Genomic DNA, 25,979 nt, shown 5'->3' with positions numbered 1-25,979 from the left:
CACACCCCTAAGAGCTTTTTTTTTTTTAGTGTCCCCCCCCGCATAGCGGGAATCGAACTCACAACCTAGCGCTTGCCAGGCAGGCTCTGTGCGGGTGAGCTAAATCCCCAACCCCGAGCTTATTTTTTTAATGTAAGATCTCATAAGTATAAATTTCCCTCTTAGCCATGTTTTTGTTGTATGCTAGCATTTTTGGTTGGTATGTTGTGTTTTCATTTGTATTTACTTTTAAGTATTTTTCAAATCTCCCTTGTGATTTCTTCAATTGTTGGCCATTTAAGCACATACACAACTTTTTTTTTTTTTTTGGTACTGGAAATCGAACTGAGGGCCTTGCACTTGCCAGGCAGGTGCTTATGCCAGCGAGCTGTATCCCCAGCCCCACATTTTAAAAATGTATGTGCTTTGCTTTTCATCTCAAATCTTTTGCAATTTCTGTTCTGTCTGCCAGAAAAGCCTTCCCATCAAAATATCCACATGGCTAGTTTCCATACATTTCATATTCTGGTGAAATTCAGATGAAAATCTGAGAAGTATTTCCTAACCACCCTAAAATAGAACCTACCTGTCTTCCTCCATCATTTTTTTTTTTTTTTCCTTTTTGAGACGGTCTCGCTAGGTAGTGCAGGCTGGCCTTGATCTCTTGCTTTATTCTCTGCTGTATTCCCATTTTCTATCTGTAATAAGTACTTGATGGCTTTTTGTGGAATGAATGAAATTAGCACTTCTCCACTGGACAAAAATTTCTTTTTCTTCTTTTTTAAGTGCTAAGAATTGAAGCTAAGGCTTTGAACATGCTAGGAAAAGTGTTCTACCATTAATATATAACCCAAACCCAGAGATTTTTTTTCCCTCAGTTTCCCTTCCCTCACCATATTCATTCTTTCTCTCTTTCCTTCCCTCATTCTTTCTTTCTCTCTCTCTCTCTTTCTCTCTCTCCCTCTCCCTCCCTCCTTCTCTCTCTCCTTCTCCCTCCCTCCTTTTCTCTCTCTCTTTCTCTCTTTCCTCCCTTCCCTTCTCTTCTCTTCCCTTCCCTTCTCTTCTCTTCTCTTCTCTTTTGTTTTCTTTTCTTTTTTCTTTCTTTCTTTCTTTCTTTCTTTCTTTCTTTCTTTCTTTCTTTCTTTCATTTTTGAGACAGGGTTTCACTATGCAGTTCAGAGTGGCCTCACAGCAATCCTTTTACCTTGGCCCCTTGAGTGCTGGGATTATAGGTGTGTGCTACCACACCTAGCCCCTTACCATTTTCGTTGTTTGAGCTTTTACATAACCATGGTGATGCCAACAAATTGATAAATTTATTAGGGTGATCAGCAGAAACCTTGCAATTTCTGAATAGAAAGGTCAGAGTAGGAAACTAATGGCTTGGCACTACTGTTTCTGGTAGTATAGATAGTCCTTAACATTCCTCTTGAGAGTTTTGAATAAATTATAGCAATGTGTGATCCCTATGAATTTCCAACTGCTCAGTCCTGACAACTTGAATGGTTATTTATTCAATAATTTAATCACATGTCCAGGCAAGAAATTAGGAACACCAGAATAATAGACTAATTGAAAACGCTTTAGCCACATGAGGGCATTTTGCTCCTTTTTTTGTTTGTTTGTTTGTTTTCTGGTACCGGGAATTGAACTCACGACCTTGTGCTTGCCAGGCAGGCGCTGTGCCGCTGAGCTAAATCCCCAGCCCATTTTATTTTTATTTATATTTTTGTTTGTTTGTTTGTTTGTTTTTTCCGGTACCGGGATTCGAACTCATGACCTTGCGCTTGCCAGGCAGGCGCTGTGCTGCTGAGCTAAATCCCCAGCCATTTTGCTCCTTGACGATACTCTTGGCCTACCTCAGTATAAGTTAGCTCTGACTTGGTTTTTGTTGAATTCTTAATACTGCACATACATATGAGTTTTAATAAGCATTAGTACAGTTGGCAAATGGCAGCATTACTAGGTATTACCTGGGAGTTAAGTTTACTGAGATAACAAATTGGTTTTCTGACCGCTCAGAAATATGCTAGGTATTCATATATGCCAGGGAAGTTTAGATACAATATTCTTAAATGGCAGCTTGATTTGTTTAATGATGAAGGGAAGATGATTCCTTATTTGGCCCTTCCTTCAAGGATGTCTGTTGCTCACAGGGGAAAATGAATTCAGGTCAAGAGATTGCTTCCTTTGGCCCATCTATGTGTCAAATACGTAGGGCATAGGTTCAAGACTGTGATTCTTTTAAATTTCCTCTGATGATGACATTTATTAGTGGTTTAGCAAATACTTGAGAGTCTATTGTGTGCTACGTTGTAGTGGGCACTGGGGAAATAATAAAGTTTTTTTCTGTACATGTCTGAGATCTATTAGGAACCACTGACAAATGATTTTAAGATAGGTGATATTTAGAAAGGGTGTGTAAAGTGTGCTGTAAAAAGGTACAGCAGATTTTTTTTTACAGCAATATTTTAATGTGGTCTTGGTTGGAGCAGGTGAGGGCAAGAAGGATAGGAAGGATTCCCTGAGGAGTAATGTTTTAAAGTAATACCTCTTAAATACTACAGAAGTAGTGACGAAGTAGTGATCAGAAGTAGTGGTGATCAAGTAATGATCAGAAAAACCACAGATCCCTCTGTTAGGGTAGTGTACTTTCTGTGCCTGTTTCTTCATTTGAAAAGTGGACAGCCAGGAATGGTTGTGCATGCCTGTAATCCCAGCACTCACAAGGCTGAGGCAGGAGGATCACCATGAGTTCCAGGCCAGCCTGGACTACATAGCAAGACTGTGTTAAAAAAAAAAAAGAGAGAGAGAGAGAGAGAGAGAGAAATGGAGACAGTAAATTGTGAGGATGAAGTGAATTAGCACATGTTCTTTTAACATTTTTTTTTTTTTTTGGTCTTTTTGACACTGGGTCTCACTGCAGTTCAGGCTGGCCTTGAGCTCACTTTGTAGCCCAGGCTGGCCTCGAACTCACAATGATCCTCCTGCCTCGGCCTCCTGAGTGCTGGGATTACAGGTGTGCGCCACCACACCTGGCATCACGTTGCTTTAATAAGCAGTTGGACAAATGAGTAACTGACACATAGAAAGTGCTTGACATATTAGTCATTAGTTTTATTTGGTGCCAGATAGCCACCAAAAAGTTAGAATTTTGAGTACAAAGCTGACATGTTCTTTCTACTATATCATAACCAAATTTTTGATCAGATTTTTAAGAATAGTGGAAATGAAATTCTGAAATATAAGTTTAGATTTTTTACAACCTAAATTCATTCTTTTTTTGAGACAGGATCTCATTATGTAGTTCAGGCTGACCTTGAACTCGCTATGTAGCCCAAGCTGGCCTTGAATTTATGGTGATTCTCCTGCCTCAACCTCCTGTGTGCTGGGATTACAGACAGATACCATCACACCTCACATCATTTAAATTCTTTTAACATTTTCTCTAGGACAATTAGAATTCTAATGTACACATCTTTGAAAATCTTTTTAAAGATGTATTTATGGGAACTGAGACCCTTATAATTGTACTTTGCTTTAGCAGTATCATTTAATATCTATTTATCCAAGTCAACAACAATATAGTCGCAATTTTACACTAACATTTGTCTTGACTAATGCAGTTAATGAAAATGCCCTTGGTGTAACCTACTAAGAGTTCTTCGGTAACTGTGAATTTCTTTTTATAGACCATTTAACTTGGCAGAGCGGAAAGTTAACGCCCACTCAATAGTAGAATGTGATCAAACGCGGAAAGAAGTCAGTGTTCGAACTGGAGGACTGGCTGACAAGAGCTCAAGGAAAACGTACACTTTCGATATGGTACTTAGCTACTTCTTAGTATGGCGCGGCTACTTGATAGTCTATTACTGTAAAGTAATCCTGACATACATTTCCTGTGGAAATATAGTGTGCCGTGTGAATGTCAGTTGGCTCTTTGAGTTCTCAGATGATTTATAGTGGGCTGAATTACTTAATTATATACTACAAGCAAAAATTATTAACATGAATAATTTTTTTTCTTTAAGATATCTTGTTTTTGCTTTTGTTTTTAGGTTTTTGGAGCATCTACTAAACAAATTGATGTTTACCGGAGTGTTGTTTGTCCAATTCTGGATGAAGTTATAATGGGCTATAATTGTACTATCTTTGCGTAAGCAGGACATTATTTTTCAAGTTGATGATAAAGTTTAGATGTGTGTGTTTAATTTTGATGTAACACTTTTTTAAATCTTGACAGATATGGCCAAACTGGTACTGGAAAAACCTTTACAATGGAGGGGGAAAGGTCACCTAATGAAGCATATACCTGGGAGGAGGTATTGTTTGTAACATGTTTATCTCTAATGTGGCAGAAATTAGCTGAATAAAACATGTTCTGGGTTTCCGTCTTGAAATACAGAATGTCAGAGTACTCATGTGAGACATAAACTACTCTAATAAAATTAAAATATATGGTAGGGCTGGGTGTGGTGGCGCATGCCTGCAATCCCAACATGCCAGAGGCTGAGGCAGAAGGATCTTGAATTTGAGGGCAGCCTGGTCTACATAGCGAGTTCAAGGCTAGCCTGACTATGCTATGTAGAGAGACCCTTTTTCTTTCTTCTTTCTTTCTTCTTTCTTTCTTTTTTTTTTGAGGCAGAGTCTCACTATGTAATTCAGGCTAAGTTTAAACTCACTAGGTGGCCCAGGCTGGTCTCATATTTGCAACGATCCTCCTGCCTTAGGCATGCATCACCATACCTGGTTGAGAGACTTTTTTTTTAAAAGAAAAAAAAATAGAGAACATATATATATATATATATATATATATATCACTGCTATTTGAGAAATACATAGTTTCTGTGGGCAGGAGAAACACAAGGCACAGCTGAGGTGATAAAAGAGGAAGTCTCTCTGGGATAGAATTATTGGAGCAGAATGCAGTGGCCCGCCCTTAATTGTGTGAGATCTAAGACTTCCAGTGGATGCCTAAAACAGTAGATGGTGTCAAATACTATATGTTCTGTTTTTTCCTGTATATATGTACTATGATTAAGCTAATTTATAAATTAGGCACAATAAATTAACATCGGTGACTCATAATAAAATACAATTATAATAATATACTGTAATAAAAGTTATATGAATGTGGTTGCAAAATATCTCAAGTAAATAATGTTTACTTGAACACTAGCATTCTGGTACCGCAAGAATTGATCTGATAACCAATAGGGCTACCAAGTGACTAGCAGCAGGTAGCATATACAGTATGCATATGCTGGACAGTGGGGTAATTTCAGGTCCCAGCTAGATGATGCAAGATTTCATCATCCATGCTACACAGAAAGATGCACAGTCAGCTCAGCTCTGTGGCACATACCTATCTCCCAACTGCTCAGCAGGCTGAGGCAGGATGATCACAAGTTTGAGGCCAGTTTAAGCAATTTACAAGACCGTGTCTCAAAATAAAATTTTAAAAAGGGTTGGAGATGTAGCTCAGTGGTAGAGTGCTTGCTTAGCTTTTATAAGACTATGTTTTCAGTCACCATTACCACACACACACACCAGTCCTGACAGGTACAAGATTAAAACTTAGTGATTGTTGATTTATGTAGCTTTCCATGGAATGTTTTAGACTATAGTTAACTGTAAGTAACTGAAACCACAGAATATAAAACTGTGTCTATGGGGTAATATTGTGGAATAGTAGTCGTATGTGCAGGGTTTGAACGGAAGGGCTTTTGAGTGAGGAAATAAAAGCACAAGGAATGATATGGTACTTTATTAATGATAACCTTGAGTGTTCAGACATTAAGACCACTGTGTTGTTTAATACTGTAAAAAGTATATAGTACATTTCACAAAGATGTGTTTAAATCAGGGCGCTTAGTTATTAACTTACATTACCTGTGGTCAATAAAGTTAGGAAGTTATAACTATGAAAATATGAAATTGGCTTATAGTTTCAAAATTTAGAGACTTAATTTTGTTAAGGACACATATATTTGAGAAACATCCTTGTTTTTTGTCAGAATTAGAAAACATACTCATCAATGGGCCATTTTTAAAATTTAAACGGTGGTATTATTTACTTATGAGGAAAGTTGGGTAGGATTATTTAACTTGGCCTTCTTAGTAGCTTGATTCTTTCCTAGTTTGAGCCCAGCCTGGACAACTGAGAGAGATTATGTCTCAGAATTAAAAATTAAAAAAAAAAAAAAAAAAAAAAAGAACTAGAGATGTAATCTGGTACAAAGGCCCTGACTTCAGTCACCAGTACAACAATTTTAAAAAAAAGAAAAAGCCAGGTGTGGTAGCGCATACCTGTAATCCCAGCACTTGGGAGGCTGAGGCAGGAGAATCGTTGTGAGTTTGAGACCAGCCTGGGCTACAAAGTGAGCTCAAGGGCAGCCTGAACTGCATAAGGAGACCCTGTCCCAAAAAAGACAAAACAAACAAACAAACAAAAAAGTTATATAAAGTAGCTTGGTTTGGTTGGTGTCTGTGCAGTTCTCAGGTAAGAAGATGACTGACGTGAGAGGTCTGAAGAATACTATTAAGCAGACATGTGTTTTTAAGTTGCTTTGGTGTGTGGTTGTCCCTTGGTGTCCAGGCTAACTGCCTCTTCTCTCCTGCCCATACCAAAAATCCACAATGCTCAAATCTCTTAAATGAGGGCGGGGGATATAGCCCAGTGGCATAAGTGCCTGCCTGGCAAGTGCAAGGTCCTGAGTTCAATTCCCAGGACTAAAACAAACAAATCAAATCTCTTAAATGGTACTGTATTTGCGTAAAATCTTTGTCCATCCTCCCATATACCTAAATCATCTCTACATTACTTATAATACCTAATACAATGTAAATGCTATATAAACAGTTCTTACACTGTATTGTTTAGGAAATAATGATAAGAAAAAACACTATATGTTTAGTATAGATGCAACATTTCTTTTCATATATTTTTCTATACCTGGTTGGTAGAATGCAGAATCAGTGAATCTGGAGACCTGACTGTACTTCTGTTTAAACACATTAAAGAAGGCCTTTATTATATATATTTTATCTGCTACCATAAATGCCACTTTTCCTTTATTTTGATCCTTATTTAACGTAATTTCAGGATCCTTTGGCTGGAATAATTCCACGCACACTTCATCAAATTTTTGAGAAACTTACTGATAATGGTACTGAATTTTCAGTCAAAGTGTCTCTGTTGGAAATCTATAATGAAGAACTTTTTGATCTTCTTAATCCTTCTTCTGATGTTTCTGAGAGACTACAGATGTTTGATGATCCTCGTAACAAGGTAACTCAGTGTTATAAGATGGAATGTTTCCTAATTTTTTATGGGTGAGGCTTTAAGAAGTCAGTTTTTTGTTGTTACCATTTTTTTTAACCAGTTTAATGGAATGTTCTTTTGCTCTTTGGTCAGAGAGGAGTGATAATCAAAGGTTTAGAAGAAATTACAGTACACAACAAGGATGAAGTCTATCAAATTTTGGAGAAGGGAGCAGCAAAAAGGACAACTGCGGCAACTTTGATGAACGCGTACTCCAGGTCAGAAGACCATGTTTCATTTCTTTTTTTTTTAAGGCAGGGTCTCATGTAGTTCAGGTTGGACTCGAACTCACTGTGTAGCACAGGCTGGCTTCAAACTCACCATGATCTTCTTGCCTCAGCTTCCCAAGTGCTGGGACTGTTGTCATGGGCCACCATTCCTGGCTTAGTTTTTATTTTGAGGTAAGATTTTGCTAGGTCACTAAGTTGCCCAGATGAGGCTTCAACTTTTAATCCTCCTGCCTCAAACTCCCAGAGTGCTTTGATTCTAGGCTTGCACCACCACATCTGGGTCAAATCTTTATTTGAAAATGACTTCATTTAAAATGTTCAGAGCCATGTGGTTACTAAAACTGCCTTTTTTGTGGGGAGAAAGGGTCAAATTTATTTTCTCTAAATGTCTTCCACTGAAATATAAAATTCCTATTCTATAAATTTGTATGACTTAGGAACTCCCTTTTTCTTGTATGTAGACCTGAGTAAAGATCACATTTTTTGAATGTGTGTCATAAACAGGGAAACTAATTGGGAGCCTTTATCTCTGAAACAGGAAGGAAAAATTAATTCATTTTTCCCAAATCAGCATTGACTTCTGTGCTTGATTGCATTAATTCTATAATTCTGGATTAGAGATTGGTGGGTAATGATAGAAAACCATGAGATAAATATTATAACTTAGACTTATATTTTCATTTATGGCAATCCTTGTACTTTGTCCCTTTCTGTAACTTAAAATCATTTAAATAATTTTTATAATAAAAATAGTCTGGTGAGTGTGGTGGTGCATGTTCTTTTGCTCTTTGGTCAGAGAGGAGTGATAATCAAAGGTTTAGAAGGTTAGACTCCAGCCGCTCTGGAGTCTGAGGCAGGAGAATTGCAATTCTAGGCCACACTGGGCAACCTCGTGAGACCCTATCTCAGAATAAAAAATAAAAAGGCCTAGGGATATAGCTCAGTTCAAGGCCTAAGTTCAATCACCAGTACTGCCAAAAAAGAAAAAAAAAGCTACTTATAAAACCTTTTAAATAACATGAAAAGTACAAAGGAAAAAATTAAAAGTTACCACATTCCCAGCCAGTTGTCAACAACAGTAACAGTCATAATAATGATATTTGCCAATGGCCATTTGTGTGAAAAGAAAGATGCCTTTGGGCATCTATGTAATTTTGTCTGTAAGATAAAGTAAAATCTGAACGTCAGTGTTAGCATAAGGTATACTTTTGAACAGGTTGTATGTCTGCTACTAGCATTGGATCCAGAGCCCTATGACTGCTGAGGAAATGCTCTACTACTGAGTTATATCCCCAACCTTTTGAAAATTAGATTTGAGGCAGGAGCTTCAAACTTTCAATCCTTCTTACTCATTCTCCCTAGTAGCTAGATTTATTTGTATGTACCACCACACCTGGAACTTTTGAACACTTTGGAATCTAGCAGGGATCATTTTAGTAATCTGTGATTTACTATTTTTGCTGGATTTGTTTTGTTTTCTTTTTGGTATGGGGAATCCAGCTCAGGACCTTACACTTGCCAGCAGGTGCTGGGCCACTGAGCTATATCCCTGCCCCCCTATTTTTGCTGTTGAGGAAGAGGAATTACCTATTTCTGATGTCTTTCTCAGAACAGAGGAATGTACTTACAAAGCAGTTGACATGGAGTGGGAGTAATTTGTTGGCTTGCCTAGTACTATTTGAAATTATGGTAATGACATATTAGAAGTGGTTCTTATGAACAGGGAAACTAATTGGGAGCCTTTATCTCTGAAACAGCCCGCAACTGTCCTGACCATGCCCTATATCCAGCTTTCAGAGGTGCCTGAAAATTCTAGATCTAAGTCTTTTAGTGTATTTCCAAGTAACTTATTGGAGTGTCCCCTACAGGCAGAATGAGCAAGACAGCAAAAAGCTAAGCATTGTTCTTTCACCTGTCTTCCAAAATCTTATTGATATCGCTATTTAATAATATTGTTTGTCTAGCCTTGTGGATTTAGATCTTTCTTTACTGTCTTGAGTATTTTGTAGGAAGTAAATAATGTTTTACATTGTAATGAATGGGCACCTTTTATCTTGTTTTCTAGTCGTTCCCACTCAGTTTTTTCTGTTACAATACATATGAAAGAAACGACAATTGATGGAGAAGAACTTGTTAAAATTGGAAAGTTGAACTTGGTAAGCCTTTACCTTAATATCACTGTTTAATTCTTGTTGACCTCATAGAGCAGCTTGCAATTTTGTACTTATAGATGATGTGTTTGTAGTCATTTGGTTGTTGACTTCATAGTGGAAGAAGAAATTCGTTATAGAAAATTAATTTTGCTGGGTATTTAGCACATTATGTGTAATATAAAATGAACATCATTGAATCCAGATCCAGTGGATTGACTTTTTATTTTTCAAATTCAAGGTTGATCTTGCAGGAAGTGAAAACATTGGCCGTTCTGGAGCTGTTGACAAGAGAGCCCGGGAAGCTGGAAATATCAATCAATCTCTGTTGACTTTGGGAAGGGTGATTACTGCTCTTGTAGAAAAAACACCTCATGTTCCTTATCGAGAATCTAAACTAACTCGAATCCTCCAAGATTCTCTCGGGGGCCGTACCAGAACATCTATAATTGCAACAATTTCTCCCGCATCTCTCAATGTTGAGGTAAGCCCTTCGAAAAGAAACCGCAAGTGTAGGAGCTATAGTTCTTACTTAGCTATCACATATTTTAAAAGTTTATTTATTAGCTTCATTCATTTTATACTGTAGTATAAATAAATCTGGACATTGCATATGGATATATCTTAGAGAATACTACAACAAAAAAACAGTTTAATTTATGATTATGTAATGACTTCTATACTGTCTTCAAAGAAAATTACTTTGGATCATTAGCAGTGGCTAGTTCATTGAAATTTCACTGAGGACTTCGAGTGGGTCAGGTGAATTCTGGTATTACAGAGGCTGCTTAGATAGCTCTGAAATTGAGATTGAATATGTAGAAACAGAGGGGAATCTAGAGATCTAGCAAAGATGATAAATCTGCTCTTATTTTATTTATTTATTTTTCTCTTTTTGAGGCAGGGTCTTGCTATACAGTTCAGGCTGACCTTGAGCTCATTTTGTAGCCCAGGGTGGTCTCGAACTCACAGCAATCTTCCTGCCTCAGCCTTCCAAGTGCTGGAATTACAGGCATGCACCACCACACCTGGCTTTGCTCTTATTTTATTGTTATCATCTGCTTTAAATGGTACTAGAAAAGATTTTAGGTCTCCAACTCTTTCATTTAAAAAAAGTATTTATTGTGATATAATTCATTTGCCTTAAAGTCTATTTGTATAAAATATATTAATGTAATGATTTCAGTATATTGAGAGTTTTGCAAACATCACTAAAACCTAAGTTTAAGACATTTTTATTGGCCAGGTATGGTGGCACATGCCAGTAATCCCAGCACTCAGGGGGCTGAGGTAGGAGGATTGCTGTGAGTTTGAGGCCAGCCTTGGCTACATAGTGAGTCCAAGGTCAGCCTGAACTAGATAGTGAGACCCTGTCTTCAAAAAAAAAAAAAAAATTTATCACCCTGAAATTGTTAGCAGTAAACACTTTTCATTCCCTCCACTGTCAGTACTAACTACTACTTTTGGGGGTGATGAAGCGGGTGTAAAGGATTAAACAGAGTCCCTCATGCTTTCTAGGCAATTGGTCCATTACTGTACATGACCAGCTCATGCTGGTGCTCTCTCTGCATTTTGCCCATGCTGGCCATGAGCTTGCAGTCTTCCTTTTCAGCCTTCTGAGTTGCTGGAAAGACAGGCATGTGCCACAACACTCAACTTTATAGTTACTTTTTGTGTCTACAGATTTGCCTTTCTGGACATTTCATGTAAATACAATCCTACAATATTCCAGTTATATGTGTTTTTATGACTGGCTTCTTTCATTTAGCATGTGTTGTCAAGGTTCATCCATATCATAATATGTATAATAGCTCATTCCTTTTTATGAGTGAATGCTACTTCATTATATGAATTTGTTCACTTGTGAAATTAATTGGATTTAAGGCTAATCCATAGGTTAAAATTATTGGATCAAAATATAAGGACAAAATTGAAGAGAAAGAAAAAAAGATAAATTGAACAGAAGGGTAAGAAGGAAGGTGTTGGAAAAGAAGGATAAGAAAGTTAGGTATAATAGTCACGTGTTTGTGTGTGTGTTATTGGAGATTGAATACAGGGCTTTTCATACCTCCGGTGTGTTTTTTTAGTTTTTAATTGGAGATAGGGTCTTGCTGAATTGCTAGACTGGAACTTGGGATCCTCTTGCCTCATCTTCTACAGTACTGAGATTACAGGCCAGACTACATATAGTATTTCTAATGAATACATTTTTAGATTAGATATAACCATACATTATTACTTACAAGTTATATAGTACATTGTAAATGATAGAAAACTACATTATTCTCACAAAGTCTTCAGTAATTGACCTTTGTTTTCATGGCAGGAAACTCTGAGTACACTGGAATATGCTCATAGAGCAAAGAACATATTGAATAAACCTGAAGTTAACCAGAAGCTCACCAAGAAAGCTCTTATTAAGGTAATTGTGAATTTTTGTGGGGTAATATGATCTTGTTTGACAAATGTGAAAATAAGGAAATGAAACATAATTGCTAAGAATATTTGTTAGATTTCCTGTATCAGGTGTGTTTTTTGTTTTATTATTTAGATGGGGTCTTACTGTATAATCTTGCCAGTAGCTGGGCTTGGTAAAAGGTCTTTTGTCCTTGTTACTATAGTGCTGGAGATAAACTCTGGGACCTTGTGGTTCATCTTGCTAGGCAAATGCTCTACCAATGAGCTATGTCCATAGCCCTTAAAAGGAAGTTTTACATGTAACGAGTACATGTAAAGGAGCTTTGAAGGGCATTGAAAGACTGTTTCTAAACAAATTAGTTTTTTTTTGTGCTCCCCACCCGATTGGCGTGCCTCATGCAGCCGTCCGTTACACCCTCCTCCCCACCTAAGCAAATTAGTTTTTATTGAAAAGTATAGTTATAGCTGGGTGTAGTGGCGCGCACCTGTAATCCCAGCACTCAGGAGGCTGAAGTAGGAGGATCGCTGCGAGTTCAAGGCCAGCCTGGGCTACAAAGTGAGCTCAAGTCCAGCCTGAACTGCATAGTGAGACCCTGTCTCAAAGAGACAAAAAAAAAAAAAGAAAACAAGAAAGGTGTAGTTATAACTTTCTATTATACTTCTCATGTTTTATTTGTTGCATATACTCCCCAACCTGTATGGAAAAAAGTACTAAGTTGACACCTACATCATGCCTCTTGTGTAGGAGTATACAGAAGAGATAGAGCGCCTGAAACGAGATCTTGCTGCTGCCCGAGAGAAAAATGGAGTGTATATTTCTGAAGAAAATTTTAGGTAAGCCTTTGCCTATAGATTAATTTTCACATATAAGCATTTTCTAACAACATGTTGTTTGAAGTTGAATTTACATATGCAGCAATAAGTAAAATACATCTAATGCCTGTCAATCCTTTCTTTGGTTTTGTCATTAAGTAGTAATCACCCAGCACTTGGAAGGATCACCATGAGTTTCAAGCCAACTTGGAGTACATAATGAGACCCTGTCTCAGCTCTGCCTCCAAAAAATAAATAATAGTTATCAAACACATTTTGGGAACAACCTTGTATGGGGGGGAGGCTTGTAGACCTGTGGGTTGAAAAGGTGATTTTTTGAGGAGGGCATGGCCTTTTAGTTTTTCCTGCAAAGATTCACTTTGTCTGCTGCTGCTTAGAGATTATTCTGGCTGCTGCTATTTAATTAATGAGAGTAAGGGCTGAGGTCCTCAACGTTCAGTATGTCAATTTTCATGTAACTGCCTGTCTCCAGACCCCTCCCTTACTCCCAACTCTCCATTTTATTCAAAGTGAAGCTAGAGCCTGGCGTGGTGGCGCAGGCCTGTAATCCCAGCACTTGGGAGGCTGAGGCAGGAGGATGGTAGCAAGCTCAAGGCCAGCCTGAACTGCACAGTGAGACCCTATCTCAAAAAGACCAAAAAAAAAGTGAAGCTAGTTCTTATGCAGTTACTGTAGTCAGTGGCTGTCATGGAAAGGGAAAAAGTTGCCCCCTAGAGGATATTCAGTGATGTCCAGAGAGGTTTTTTTGTTTGTTTATTTGTTTTTGTAGTACTGAAAATTGAACCCAGGGTCTTAGCATTAGCTACGTCCCCAGTATTTTATTTAGGTTTCTTTCTTTCTTGAGACTAAGTTATCCAGGTGTGCGTTAAGCCTGTGATGATCTTGCCTCAGGCTCCCAAGTGGTGAAAACGTTTAATGTCATAATTGCATTATACAATATTCTGATGTTTTATGAGATTTAGAAAAGATGTTAACTGTTAAACTGTATTTTAGAACCATGAGTGGAAAATTGACTGCTCAAGAAGAGCAGATTGTGGAATTTATTGAAAAAATTGGTGCTCTTGAGGAGGAACTAAGTAGGGTAAGTATCAAAACAATATTCATCATTATATAGAAAGCAAATACTAAAAGAAAATGTTAGAAGGTGAAGGACTGATGCTTTTTCTTTTTGAAAGATATTTTTTCTTGATTCATTTGAAAGTATGTTATATCATAACTATCATCAATAATAATGAAAAAGTTTTCTATATTTGACAACTTATATTAATACACTGTTATAAGAAATTATAGCTGGGTATCGCTTAAATACTAGGATATGGTCTGAAATGCATTGTTAAATGATTTCATTGTTTTGCAGACATCATAGGTTATAGTTACACAAAGCTATACAAACAAAATATAAACATGCACATTAGCCTCCATCTATCGAGATGAGAATCATCAGTGTATCTTCATCAGTATCATCCACCTCCACAGCTTGTCTCACCAGAGGATCTTCAGGGTCAGTAACACCTGGAGCTATCTTCTCCTACCATAACAGTGTCTTCTGCAGTCTCTCTTGAAGGATCTTTATGCATGAGTCTTTTTTTTCCCCAATCAGATTTTATTGGTACATTTTAGATACACATAATGATCACATTCATCATAGGGAATTTGTACCTGTACATGATATAACTTGTTTTTTTTCCTATCCCCCTACCCTCCCTTCAACTCCTCCCCCGGCTCCCCATTTAAAAAAGCTTTGTTTACATATTTTCCTTCTTTTTGCATGAGTCTTTTTATACAGTTAACTTTTTTTGTTGTTGAGACAGGGTCTCACTGTATAGTTCAGGCTGGCATTGGGTTCACCATGTAGCCCAGGCTGGCCTTGAACTTGTGGCAGTCCTCCTGCCTCATCCTCCCAAGTGTTGGGATTATAGGTATGTGCCACCATGCCCAGCAACTTTTTTTTTTGTAAGTAGTAGTACACTCTAACATAATGATAAAAAGTATAGAAAATAAACAGGTGACAGAGTAGCCTAGTATTATCATCAAGTAATATGGTCTGTTTATATTGTATGTGTTACAGTTTTATACAACAGTAGCTTTGTTTATAGCATCACTCAAACATATGAGAAATACATTTGCTAAGAAGCTGTGATAGTTCTGGTATCACTGGGTGATAGAAGTGCTCTATTACAAGTTTTTTTCTCTTGACTGTTCTGGGAGTCAAACCCAGGGCCTGTGCCTACTAGGTAAGCACCCTAACAGTAACTGCTGCCTCCATTGTAATGTTATGGGACCGTTCTTATATACACAGTCTGTTGTTGTCTGTTGACTAAAATGCCATTATGTATCAAATGAAAGATTTTGTTGTTCAAGCTGTGAAACCTACATGCTGAAGAGTTTTCATTATCATGTTTATCAGGCAAAGCAGTATACATAATTAGATACTGGTTGGTTAGAAAAATAAAGTAAGCAGATATAGTGGAGCACACCTGTGTGTAATCCCAGCCCTCTAGGAAGGTGAGGTAGGATTGCACAATCTAGTACCACCTGGGAAACAACGATTTAGCAAGACCCTGTGTCAAAATAAAATGACTACAGATATAGCTCAGTGTGAAGGCACTGGGTTCAAAAACGAAATTAAAAATTTATACAGAGTAAAATGTTTAATATGTTGTATTTAGGTTACAGAGTTGTTTATGGATAATAAAAATGAACTTAACCAGTGTAAATCTGACCTGCAAAATAAGACACAAGAACTTGAAACTACTCAGAAACATTTGAAAGAAACAAAATTGCAACTTATTAAAGAAGAATATGTCTCATCAGCTTTGGAAAGCAATGAGGAGAAACTTCATGATACTGCCAGCAAGGTTTGTCTGTCTATTTAAAGTACACTTTTACTATCTCATCAATGTTTTTTGCTTTGGAAGTGCTGACTTAAAAACAAAAATTAAAACAAACCACACCTGAATTTTTGAAAATAGAGCATAACTTTGTTTTTGGTGGACATTTAGAGTAATGATGTCAAATGATTAAAACTAAACAGCCCTTAAGAATTTAGGAATTTCTGGCCAGGGATGGTGGCACACACCTGCAATTCAAGCACTCAGGAGGCTAAGGCAGGAGCATTGCCACAGGTTTGAGGCTAGCCTGGACTACATAGTGAAACCCTATCTCAAAAAACAAAAACAGCTGGGCATGGTGGCGCATGCCTGTAATCTCAGCACCCAGGAGGCTGAGGCAGGAGGATCACCATGAGTTTGAGGCCAGCCTGGGCTACGTACTGAACTCAAAGTGAGCCTGAACTACCCAGTGAGACCCTGTCTCAAAAAAACAAAACAAAACAAAAAGAATTTAGTAACTTTTAGTGGAGGAAGATACTCAAAATATTAAATTTTTTTTTTTAGGCTATTAGGTGTACTTTTGAGAAGATGGTAAAACAGCAGAAATAAAATTTATGAGGAAGCATAATTATTGCAATAAAATTGCAAAATCAATTTTCCTTACATAGATGGCTATGAAAGGAGAAATAAATATTCTTGGGCATCTGGATAGATTAGCATAAGAATAAGTTTCTTTTGATACAATATCTAAAACTTAGTAGTTCTCATTCGAAGAAATCCTTGTATCACACAGATGTTGTCAACATACTGTTTTTGTTTTTGTTTTGTTTTGGTCTTTTTGAGACAGGGCTTGCTATGCAGTCAGGCTAACTGTGAGCTCACTTTGTAGCCCAGGCTGGTCTTGAACTCGCACTGATCGTCCTGCCTCAGCCTCCTGAGTTGGTTTTTTCTGTGGGGGAACAGGCTCTCGTTATATAGTTCAAACTGGCCTTGAACTCACCATTTACCTTAGACTGGCCTCAAACTCACAGCGATCTTTCTGCCTCATCCTCCTGGATTGTTTTTATCTTAACATTTATTTTAAAATTTCTCATATAGTTGCTTGACACAGTTGAAGAAACTACAAAAGTTGTATGTGGTCTGCATTCCAAACTGGATCGTAAGAAGGCAATTGAGCAACACAATGCAGAAGCACAGGATATTTTTGGCAAAAACCTGAAGAATCTGTTTAACAATATGGAAGAATTAATTAAGGATGGCAGTTCAAAACAAAAGGCCATGCTAGATGTTCACAAGACCTTGTTTGGTAAGGTCAAGTATTTCTAATTACTCTGGTCTTTATATGTTTTATGTGAGGCTAATTCCAAACTAATAATACCTTCACACACTGGTAATGATAGGGTCACTGGTGTGCTCCCCAGGACACATATTCTTTAGGTTCATTTAATTAATTAACTGATGCTTTTATTTTCTTTGAATTAAAACAAATCTTAGAGCCTGCCCTTTATTCCTGACCTTCGCTTTATCCTTATAGGTATTACTGTTTCTTAGGTCTTATTCTTGTTCATGTTTGTCCTCTGAAAGAAAAGGGGACAGTATTATGTCTTGAAGCTGTTGTATTTTGTGTTACTCTAGATTTTCTATTATTTTATATAAACGGAATCATTTAGTATGTAATTATTGGTCAACTTTTTTTTTTTTTGAGATAAGGCTGGCCTTGAACTAACAATGCAGCCCAGGCTGACCTCGAACTCATAGCAATACTCCTGCCTCAGCTTCCAAGTACTGGGATTATAGGTGTGCACCACCACACCTGGCCTAGAATTTTTTCTGTATAAACATTCTGCAATTTTGTTTTCTTTCACGAATGTTATGTTGAAGGTTTGCTGTATTGTCGCTATAATATATATATATATATATATATATATATATATATAGAGAGAGAGAGAGAGAGAGAGAGAGAGAGAGGGAGAGATCATTATTTTTAACCATTGCATTGTATCTCCTTTTAGTTTTGTTTTTTTTTTTTTTTTTTTTTTTTTTTTGAGACAGGGTCTTGCTATGCAGTTCAGGCTAACCTTGAGCTCACTTTGTGGCCCAGGCTGGTCTCAACCTCACAACGATCCTCCTGCCTCAGCCTTCTGAGTGCTGGGATAATAGGCGTTATATCTCCTTTTAGAATGATAACTCTTAAGTATTTACTTATTATACCCTCATAGAAATTTTGGAAGATCCAGAATTATAAAAATTAAATAGTTACATAGACAAATCATATTCTGTCACCACTATAAATTTTGGTATTGATTTCTAGTTCTCTTTTCTCCTCTACTCTTTTATGTACTGTAATAATGTGTACTACTTTTAGTTAGAGATTAATTTTTGAATATTCTAATTATTGGTTGATTCTGACTTGTAGTTAGGGTCTGATACTTGTACAAATAAGTCAAGGTCTTGCAGAATGCTTTAGAACATCGATATATTTCCTTGCTTGTATAGTGAGCCATTTCTTTTAAGTTTATTTGTTATTACAAATTCCACAACAGCCAGGCATGGTAGCACATGCCTGTAACCCTAGCCAACACTTGAGAGGCTGAGACAGGAGGATTAGTATGAGTTCAAGGCAAGCCTGAAATACACAGTGAGACCCTGTTTTGAAAAACCAAACAAAATTCTACAACAAGGATATAGTTTTGCCAAATCTTTGGGGTGGTTCTAATTGTCTTTAAATATATTTAATTATGCCAAAGTTTGTACCTTTCTTTTTAGGTGACCTGCTGTATTCCAGCGTGTCTGCATTAGACTCCTTTACCACGACAGCACTTGGATCGCTCACATCCATTTCAGAAAATGTGTCGACTCACGTTTCTCGAATTTCTAATATGATATCAGAAGAACAGTCACTAGCAACAGAAAGTAAAACTGTACTGCAGAAATTGACTGTTAGTAAATCTCTTAAAAAAACTTTTCAAAGGGTTACATTTCATGAATTTTCGCAATGTTTATTCTTCTCTCATGCTAAGCTTTGTTAGTAGTGACAGATGTATCACTATGCAAGTATGTTTATGTATTTTTATTTTTATTTTCCTTAATTTTAGTACATGTTTGTAGTATATTCCTTGGTAGATGTACATAACACATCTTTTGTTTTTTTTTTTTGTTTTTGTCTTTTTGAGACAGGGTCTCGCTAAGCAGTTCAGGCTGGCCTTGAGCTCGCTTTGTAGCCCAGGCTGGCCTCGAACTCGCAATGATCCTCCTGCCGCAGCCTCCCAAGTGCTGGGATTACAGGCGTGTGCCACCATGCCCGGCATAACACCTCTTAATTCCTTTTTTCATCCCCTTTCTCTCCTCCTTCCCCCATCTCTTGATCCCCTTCCCATTTGGGAAAGATTTATCTTCCTATTTCCTTTTTTTTGTTTTTGAGATGGGTTCTTACTATGTAGTTCAGGCTGGCCTTGAACTCTCTGTGTAGCCCAGGCTAGATCTTAACTCACGGCAATCCTTCTGCCTCAGCCTGCCAAGTGCAGGGGTTACAGGTGTGTGCCCCATACTTGATTTACTTGCTATTATTTATTTTTTATTTTGTTCTTTGTTTATAATTTGGGTTTCTTGCCAGGCGTGGTGGCACATACCTATAATCCCAGCACCAGGGAGGCCAGCCTGGGCTACATAGTGAGTTTAGGGGTATCCTGAACTATAGAGCAACACCCTGTCTCAAAAAAACAAGAAAAACCAAAGAAATGTGTATATATATATAAATTTCTTATAAGATAAATCATGTGATATTTGAGGTTGTATATTTTTCTTAGATTGGTTTCAAATTGTATATAACTAAGATTTAAACTTTGTTTTTTTGCAGTGCTAGAGATTGAACATAGGGGCTTGTGCACACTGGGCAAGTGTTCTACCACTGAGCTATATTCTTTTTTTTTTTTTTTTTGACACTGTGTAGCCCAGACTGGCCTGGGATCCCCCTGTCTTTCCCTCCCTAGTGCTGGGATTACAGGCATGTTCCACCACTCCCAGCTCCCCACCCTCTTTTAAACTTTTTCATTCACATTTGATGTGGTTAAGAGCAGGAGTTATTAGTAAGCATTCTAGTGACTAAAGGAAAGACTTGGCTTTAGATGAGTGAGCTCAAAGGACTCATTGTAACTTGGTAGTTAGCTGGAAATTGGTATTCCAAGGGCCGTGGAGTAGTCATGTTACACTAACCCAACCAGAAGATTGTGTGGGGTAGTTAATTTTGAAATTGCAGTAATAAGCGATAGAAATAGTAATATGTGATAGTAATACAAGAAAAATAGCAAATAGGATTCTAGAAATACATATAGTAATTCTTTGGGTTAGATCTGTGTGTCCAACTTCTGAGCCTTAACTCTAAGGCTTTTTCCATGGCTTACTAAACATTTTCTAAGTACTACAAATGTTAGCTGATCCTTTGCTTAGATTCTAAATATTCACTAATTCATTTGTGATTTAGATTTTTCTGTTAATTATTTCTGTTTTACCTCCTTAGTAAAAGGAGCTGAGGTCATTTTTTAAAATAAAACTTGCTAATCTACACTACATCCTCAATTTTCCATATACTTTGGCAAGAACTAGAACTGTCTCAAGTTCTGATATAGTAGGCTAAATGTCAAGTCTTCTTCTGACCCAAACCCTACTCTTGACAACTATTTGGACTTAGCCTTTTTGACTAGTTATCTAATGTTGCTTGAAATTTATTTTACTCAAATGTACCTGTAGGTTTTGAATGTTTTTCCTTTGCTTGGAATACTGAAATCTTACCAGTTAACTGTCATTTTCTCCTCTTCTGAATTCTGACCTCTTTCATTAGACTATAAATAACAGTGATTGCAAACCTTTTAGAGCTTTCAATGGTACCGACAGCCCACTACAGTATGTGTGCCATAGGTTCACCACCAGTGGACTATAATAAGAAGTTATGTACTGACTATTTCCTTAATTACTAAAGGTAGGACTAAGTGACATGCTGAATATAAACTAGATACAAAAATATGTATCTGTAGGTTTTAAAGAACAGAGAATGTCAACTTAGAATTTTAATGTGCATGTTTAATTATTTAAGTGTTTAAGATATTATCATTTAGCCAAGTAGATCTATGGAAGTGAAAATATTCTTTTTAAAGACATTTATTTTTAAAACTAGAATGAACTTACAACTGACCTTCTACATTCACTGCAAACGGTTTTATCCCCTACTGTGGTCTCCATCTTGAAAATCAATACTCAACTGAAGCATATTTTCAAGACATCATTGACAGAGGCTGAAAAGGTAACAAATGTTTTGTTTCTTTGAGATAGGATCTCACTGTGTAGCTCAGTGTAGCTTTGAACTCACTATGTAATCCTTGAATTTGCACCAATCTTCCTGCCTAGCCTCTTAGTACTGGGATTACAGGTGTGCCACACCATGCTCAGCTTATTCTTAATACTTCAAAATTGACGAATTACTTAAGCTAATTTTATTTTCCTTCAAAGATAGAAGATCAGAAAAAAGAAATGGATGACTTCCTCAGTATATTGTGTAACAGTCTACGCGAACTACAAGATAGTACAGTTTCTTCCTTGGTCAAATCACAGAAGCTTTGTGAAACCTTAAGTGAAGAAGTGAAAACAATAAAGCAAACCCATTCACAGGTATCTTGTATAGCTGATATGAGTGTAAAAGAAAGAGTTTTGTGGTGATTGATGTGACTTAACCAATGTTACACAATCTGAGTGCCTTAACTCTAATTTTGAAACCTGAATGATACCATAGCTTCTGTTGCTTATAACAGTAATTAATTAAAATAATTGGGAATATTTGTCTTTGAGAATTTGCTACACATAGAGCCTTATGCTAAAGCACATTATGACCAAGAAAACAGTCCTTCCATACACCAAGATGACAGATTTGTGAAGAAGCATATTTTCATAGGAAAGTGGTTATAACATTTAAACATAAAATATAAGTTGTTTCTTTCCATCCTGACATGAGTAGTTATTATGACTTTGTTTTTGTTTTTGTTTTTTTTTGTCTTTTTGAGACAGGGTCTTGCTATGCAGTTTAGGCTGGCCTTGAGCTCACTTTGTAGCCCAGGTTGGTCTCTAACTCATCACCTCCCGAATGCTGGGATTACAGGCGTGCACCACCAAGCCCAGCAGTTGTTTTGATTTATAAACGAAGCTGTTTTCTTGTATTTCTGTCTCATTGATGATAGCCACTTAAATTCTAATAAATGAAAACAGTTTATGACTTATCTTTATCTATGTAAACTGTACCTAAGTGAATGAGGATTTAAATCCAAACCTTCAAACCATAATTGATAATATTATGTACATAGGAAGCTTCTATTATTCTTAAGACTTGAGTAATAATGAACACTGAAGTTTTATTTAAATGAGCCTATTAAGCGTTGACAGCGCCCTACTCAGTAAAACTTGATGGGACGTATGAAGTAGGAAAGAGTTCTTTTCCTTGGCAAAATTAGGGAGAAGGAATTTGAATGCATGTCACACAAATTGAGAGGATAAACACATGGGAAGCTTTGTAGATAAGAAATGAAAACAATTTGAAGATAAGATTATCTAAGGAGTGAAAACAACTTTAGGATTATTAGTTTTCCTAATTTATAAGCATGAGGAATAACAGAAATTAGTAAAAATAATGGTCTACATTTATTGAGCAACTCAGTGTATATTTATTCCTCCTATCAGTATAGATACCGATTCTAAGACTTGCTCATTTTTCTAATGAAGAAAATGAGCTCTTGAGAGCCTCAGTAGTATCTAGTTCATTTTACCAGTGATTCATCTTGGTAGTGATTGTGTTGCTTAACAGGCATGCATTTGTGTGTGCTTTTCTATATATTTTTGATAATTTGAAGTTACAGCCCTTTCTTACACTTTTACATACGGTATTTACCTTAAACATATGATGTGTGGTGATTATGTAAATTTTAAACAGAAATTTACATGAAAATAAATCTGTATCTCTACTTTAAGACTAATGAAACGGAGAGGGGTGGCACATGCCTATAATCCTAGCACCTGGGAGGCTGAGTCAGGAGGATTGCTGTGAGTTAAAGGCCAGTCTGAACTACAAAGGAGAGTTTGTCTCAAAAAAAAAAAGAGGGACTCATAGAAACATGGTCAGGCATAGTGGTGCACACCTGTAATCCCAGCACTCATTAGGCTGAGGCTGGAGGATTGCTGTGAGTTCTAGCCCAACCCAGGCTACAGAGTGAGTTCAAGGCCAGCCTAACCCGCATAGCGAAACCCTATCTCAAAAAGACAAAAACAGAAGAAAGAAAATACCATCAGAGTTTTTAACAATCAGAATGTTAGGTGTGCATTGTTACCTGATGTGTTACAACAGTCAACTGAATAATGAACAGAAGTACTGAATACATTTTCAGCTCTTGCTTGGTCTTTTGCTTCTTCATTTTGCAGTGTAGCTTTAAAGATACCAAGTATGAGCAAATATAACGATGTATTTTTATTAGTATGGTCCAACTAGATTCTGGGTTTTTTGTTTTTTTGTTTGTTTGTTTGGTTGGGTTTTTTTTGGTCTTTTTGAGACAGGGTCTCACTCTGTAATTAGGCTGGTCTTAAACTCACTGTGTAGCACAGGCTGGCCTTAAACTTATGGCGATCCTCCTGTCTCAGCCTCCTGGCTGCTGGGTTTATTTGGCCCCAACTAGATTCTGTAAGATTTCTTCAACTTGGGTGGTTGATTGCTTGACCCATGAGGTTATCAGCATGAATTCCCTTTTGTAGTGTTATCAGTTGTTAATAAGCAGCCATGTGTATCTGTCAAAGTAGTACTCAAACATAAACATCTGAGTATGTTGGATTAATTTTGACATACAATGAAAGTAATTTATTACTAATTAAAATAACAAAGTTTCTAAATTTTTACTTTGTTTTAGCCTGTTTTGAAACTTTTTATTTTAAGGAGACAAAAAGAAAATAAAAATGATATAGAATTTTAAAACAAGATGATAGGAAATTAGCAGTGGTTATTATGTTGCATATTGTTATCTTCAAAGTAGTTGCTCAGATTACCAGGTACAGGCATGCAAAATTGATCAAACAATGTAAGCACTCACGTTCCTTTCAATGAACTAATAGAAATTAGTAGTACAATTACCTTAGCTATCTTGTGTATATATATCTTTTTTTTTCTCTTCCTGCTTTTCTCCTTTCCCCCATCCCAGTCTTTCCTTTTGAGCAGTTTCTTTCCCTTTCACAGTATCTATTGTACCTTTTGGATCTTATTTACTCTTTCAGTTTCTTACATTAGGGGGACAGTATGTTTACACATGCAATTCTGATTTATTTCACTTATGAGTATGGTAATTTTTTACTTTTTAAAAAATTCCTATAATATCTTTTTGCTATCATATTCACTGATTTGCTGTATGTGAGAGAGGTAGAGTTAAAGATCTCTTATTAAGAGTTTGTGTAGGACTGGGGGTTTAGCTCAAGGGCACAGCGCCTGCCTGGTAAGCGCAAGGTTGTGAGTTCAATTCCCAGTACCGGAACCCCCCCCACCCCCCCGCAAAAAAAAAGAGTAATTCTCACCTATGGGAGAATATTTCACGTTATCAGGCATATACAGAGAAAGTGTTTCCTTTTTTTTTTTTTTTTTTCCGGTACCAGGAATTGAACTCACGACCTGTGCTTGCCAGGCAGGCACTGTGCCGCTGAGCTAAATCCCCAGCCCACAGAAAGTGTTTAAGTGTCATAATTTCAAGTCTCTTCCCCTTCCTCCATATTTCTTATAGGAACTTCACCAGTTTATGAATCTTTGGGCAGAGAGATTCTGTACTTTGGAGGAAAAGTGTGAAAACATCCAGAAACCACTCATCAGTGTTCAGGAAAATACAAAGCAGTAAGCTATTTTAAATCCTTTTCAACTTTTCCGTAAGACTAACATTGTTTCAGAAGAAAAAGTTTCAAAAAGCATAAGTCTTGTATACTTTTAAATAAATTTTTCTTCTGTTAATGTTTTTTGTGCATCTGCATATTTGGATGTGAATACACACATAAATATCTTTCTATCCCATTTCTGGGCCTCCTTAGTGAGAAACTTGGCTCTCATTGACAGGATATTTTCTAATTTCGTCAGTCTTTCACATTAAGAAATTTCACAATTTCTATCTCGTATCACTGATGAAAAATATACCTATTGGGCAGGATTTGGCACAGTCTTAGCTGGATGCCTGTGATTAGTTTCCCTGGACACATCCATGCCTGTTTGCTTCCCGTGTTGCCTTTGATTGCATTTGTGCTGCAGTAGCAGAGCTGTCATTGTATCAGTCATACACCAGAAATCTGAAATACTCACTATCTAGCTTTTTAAGAAAAACTTGGCTAATTTCTGCACTAGAGTTTAATGATGCTTTCTCGCCTTGTCACTTGCTAGTCCCACATCCTTATATACACTCCAGTTAGATTTAAATTTTCTTTTTTATGTGTTCCTTCCTGAAGTTCCAAGCTTCCTTCAGAGTAGAGAACTTCCTATGTCTTTAAGGGTAGGTGTGCTGGCCACAAATTCTGTTTTTCTTTGTCTGAGAATGTTATGATTTCCCCCTTCATTCTAAAAAGATTTTCTTCTTGGACATATAATTCAGGGTTGACAGTTCTTTTCTTTCAGTATTTGCAGTATATTGTTTTATTTCTTTCTGGCCTACAAATCAGAAACCCATTATTATTCAAGTTTCATTGTACTGCTATAGACAGTTACTCTGTAGCTGCCCTTTTTTGGTACTAGGAATCAAACTCAGAACCTTCCTGTTGCCAGGCAGGCACTGTACCACTGAACTATATCCCAGGCCCCGTAGCTGCTTTTTTTTTTATTATGGTCCTCTCTAATTTACTTCCTGAGTTTTTTTGTTTTGGGGGGGGTTCTTTTGGTGGTACTGGGAATCAAACTCATGACCTCATGCTTGCAAGGCCGGCGCTGTGCCACTGAGCTATATTCCCGGCGCCCCCGTAGCTGCTTTTAAGATTTTGTCTTTATATTTTGGAAATTAGTTCATCCTGTTTAGGATTTGTTTTAGCTTTAAGAATCTATATGTTATACCTTTTCATCAAAACTGAATAATTTTCATGAATTATTTCTTTGAATATATTTCAGCCCCGGGGCTGGGGATTTAGGTCAGCGGCAAAAGCGCCTGCCTGGCAAGCGCAAGGTCGTGAGTTC

The 25,979-nt window shown here is 37.0% G+C and overlaps 1 protein-coding gene across 1 annotated transcript in view; it reads left to right on the top strand.

Annotated features, from left to right (window-relative positions):
• Kif11 (kinesin family member 11) overlaps nucleotides 1–25,979 on the top strand; it is a 40,475-nt gene that overhangs the window by 5,357 nt on the left and 9,139 nt on the right. Inside the window, exons 2-17 of the mRNA XM_005385823.2 lie at nucleotides 3,672–3,804; nucleotides 4,038–4,135; nucleotides 4,223–4,301; nucleotides 7,085–7,270; nucleotides 7,397–7,521; nucleotides 9,599–9,689; nucleotides 9,925–10,167; nucleotides 12,010–12,105; nucleotides 12,847–12,935; nucleotides 13,929–14,016; nucleotides 15,605–15,793; nucleotides 16,865–17,072; nucleotides 18,533–18,705; nucleotides 20,937–21,062; nucleotides 21,269–21,427; nucleotides 24,559–24,665. Coding sequence (XP_005385880.1) covers nucleotides 3,672–3,804; nucleotides 4,038–4,135; nucleotides 4,223–4,301; nucleotides 7,085–7,270; nucleotides 7,397–7,521; nucleotides 9,599–9,689; nucleotides 9,925–10,167; nucleotides 12,010–12,105; nucleotides 12,847–12,935; nucleotides 13,929–14,016; nucleotides 15,605–15,793; nucleotides 16,865–17,072; nucleotides 18,533–18,705; nucleotides 20,937–21,062; nucleotides 21,269–21,427; nucleotides 24,559–24,665 — 2,190 coding nt within the window. The remainder of the gene's footprint in view (nucleotides 1–3,671; nucleotides 3,805–4,037; nucleotides 4,136–4,222; nucleotides 4,302–7,084; nucleotides 7,271–7,396; nucleotides 7,522–9,598; nucleotides 9,690–9,924; nucleotides 10,168–12,009; nucleotides 12,106–12,846; nucleotides 12,936–13,928; nucleotides 14,017–15,604; nucleotides 15,794–16,864; nucleotides 17,073–18,532; nucleotides 18,706–20,936; nucleotides 21,063–21,268; nucleotides 21,428–24,558; nucleotides 24,666–25,979) is intronic.

Source organism: Chinchilla lanigera, unplaced genomic scaffold (genome assembly GCF_000276665.1).
Source record: "Chinchilla lanigera isolate Chin_1 unplaced genomic scaffold, ChiLan1.0 scaffold00024, whole genome shotgun sequence".
Taxonomy (NCBI): domain Eukaryota; kingdom Metazoa; phylum Chordata; class Mammalia; order Rodentia; family Chinchillidae; genus Chinchilla; species Chinchilla lanigera.
The sequence above is the reverse complement of the archived record's forward strand: the minus strand, read 5'-3'. Positions and strand labels throughout refer to the sequence as shown.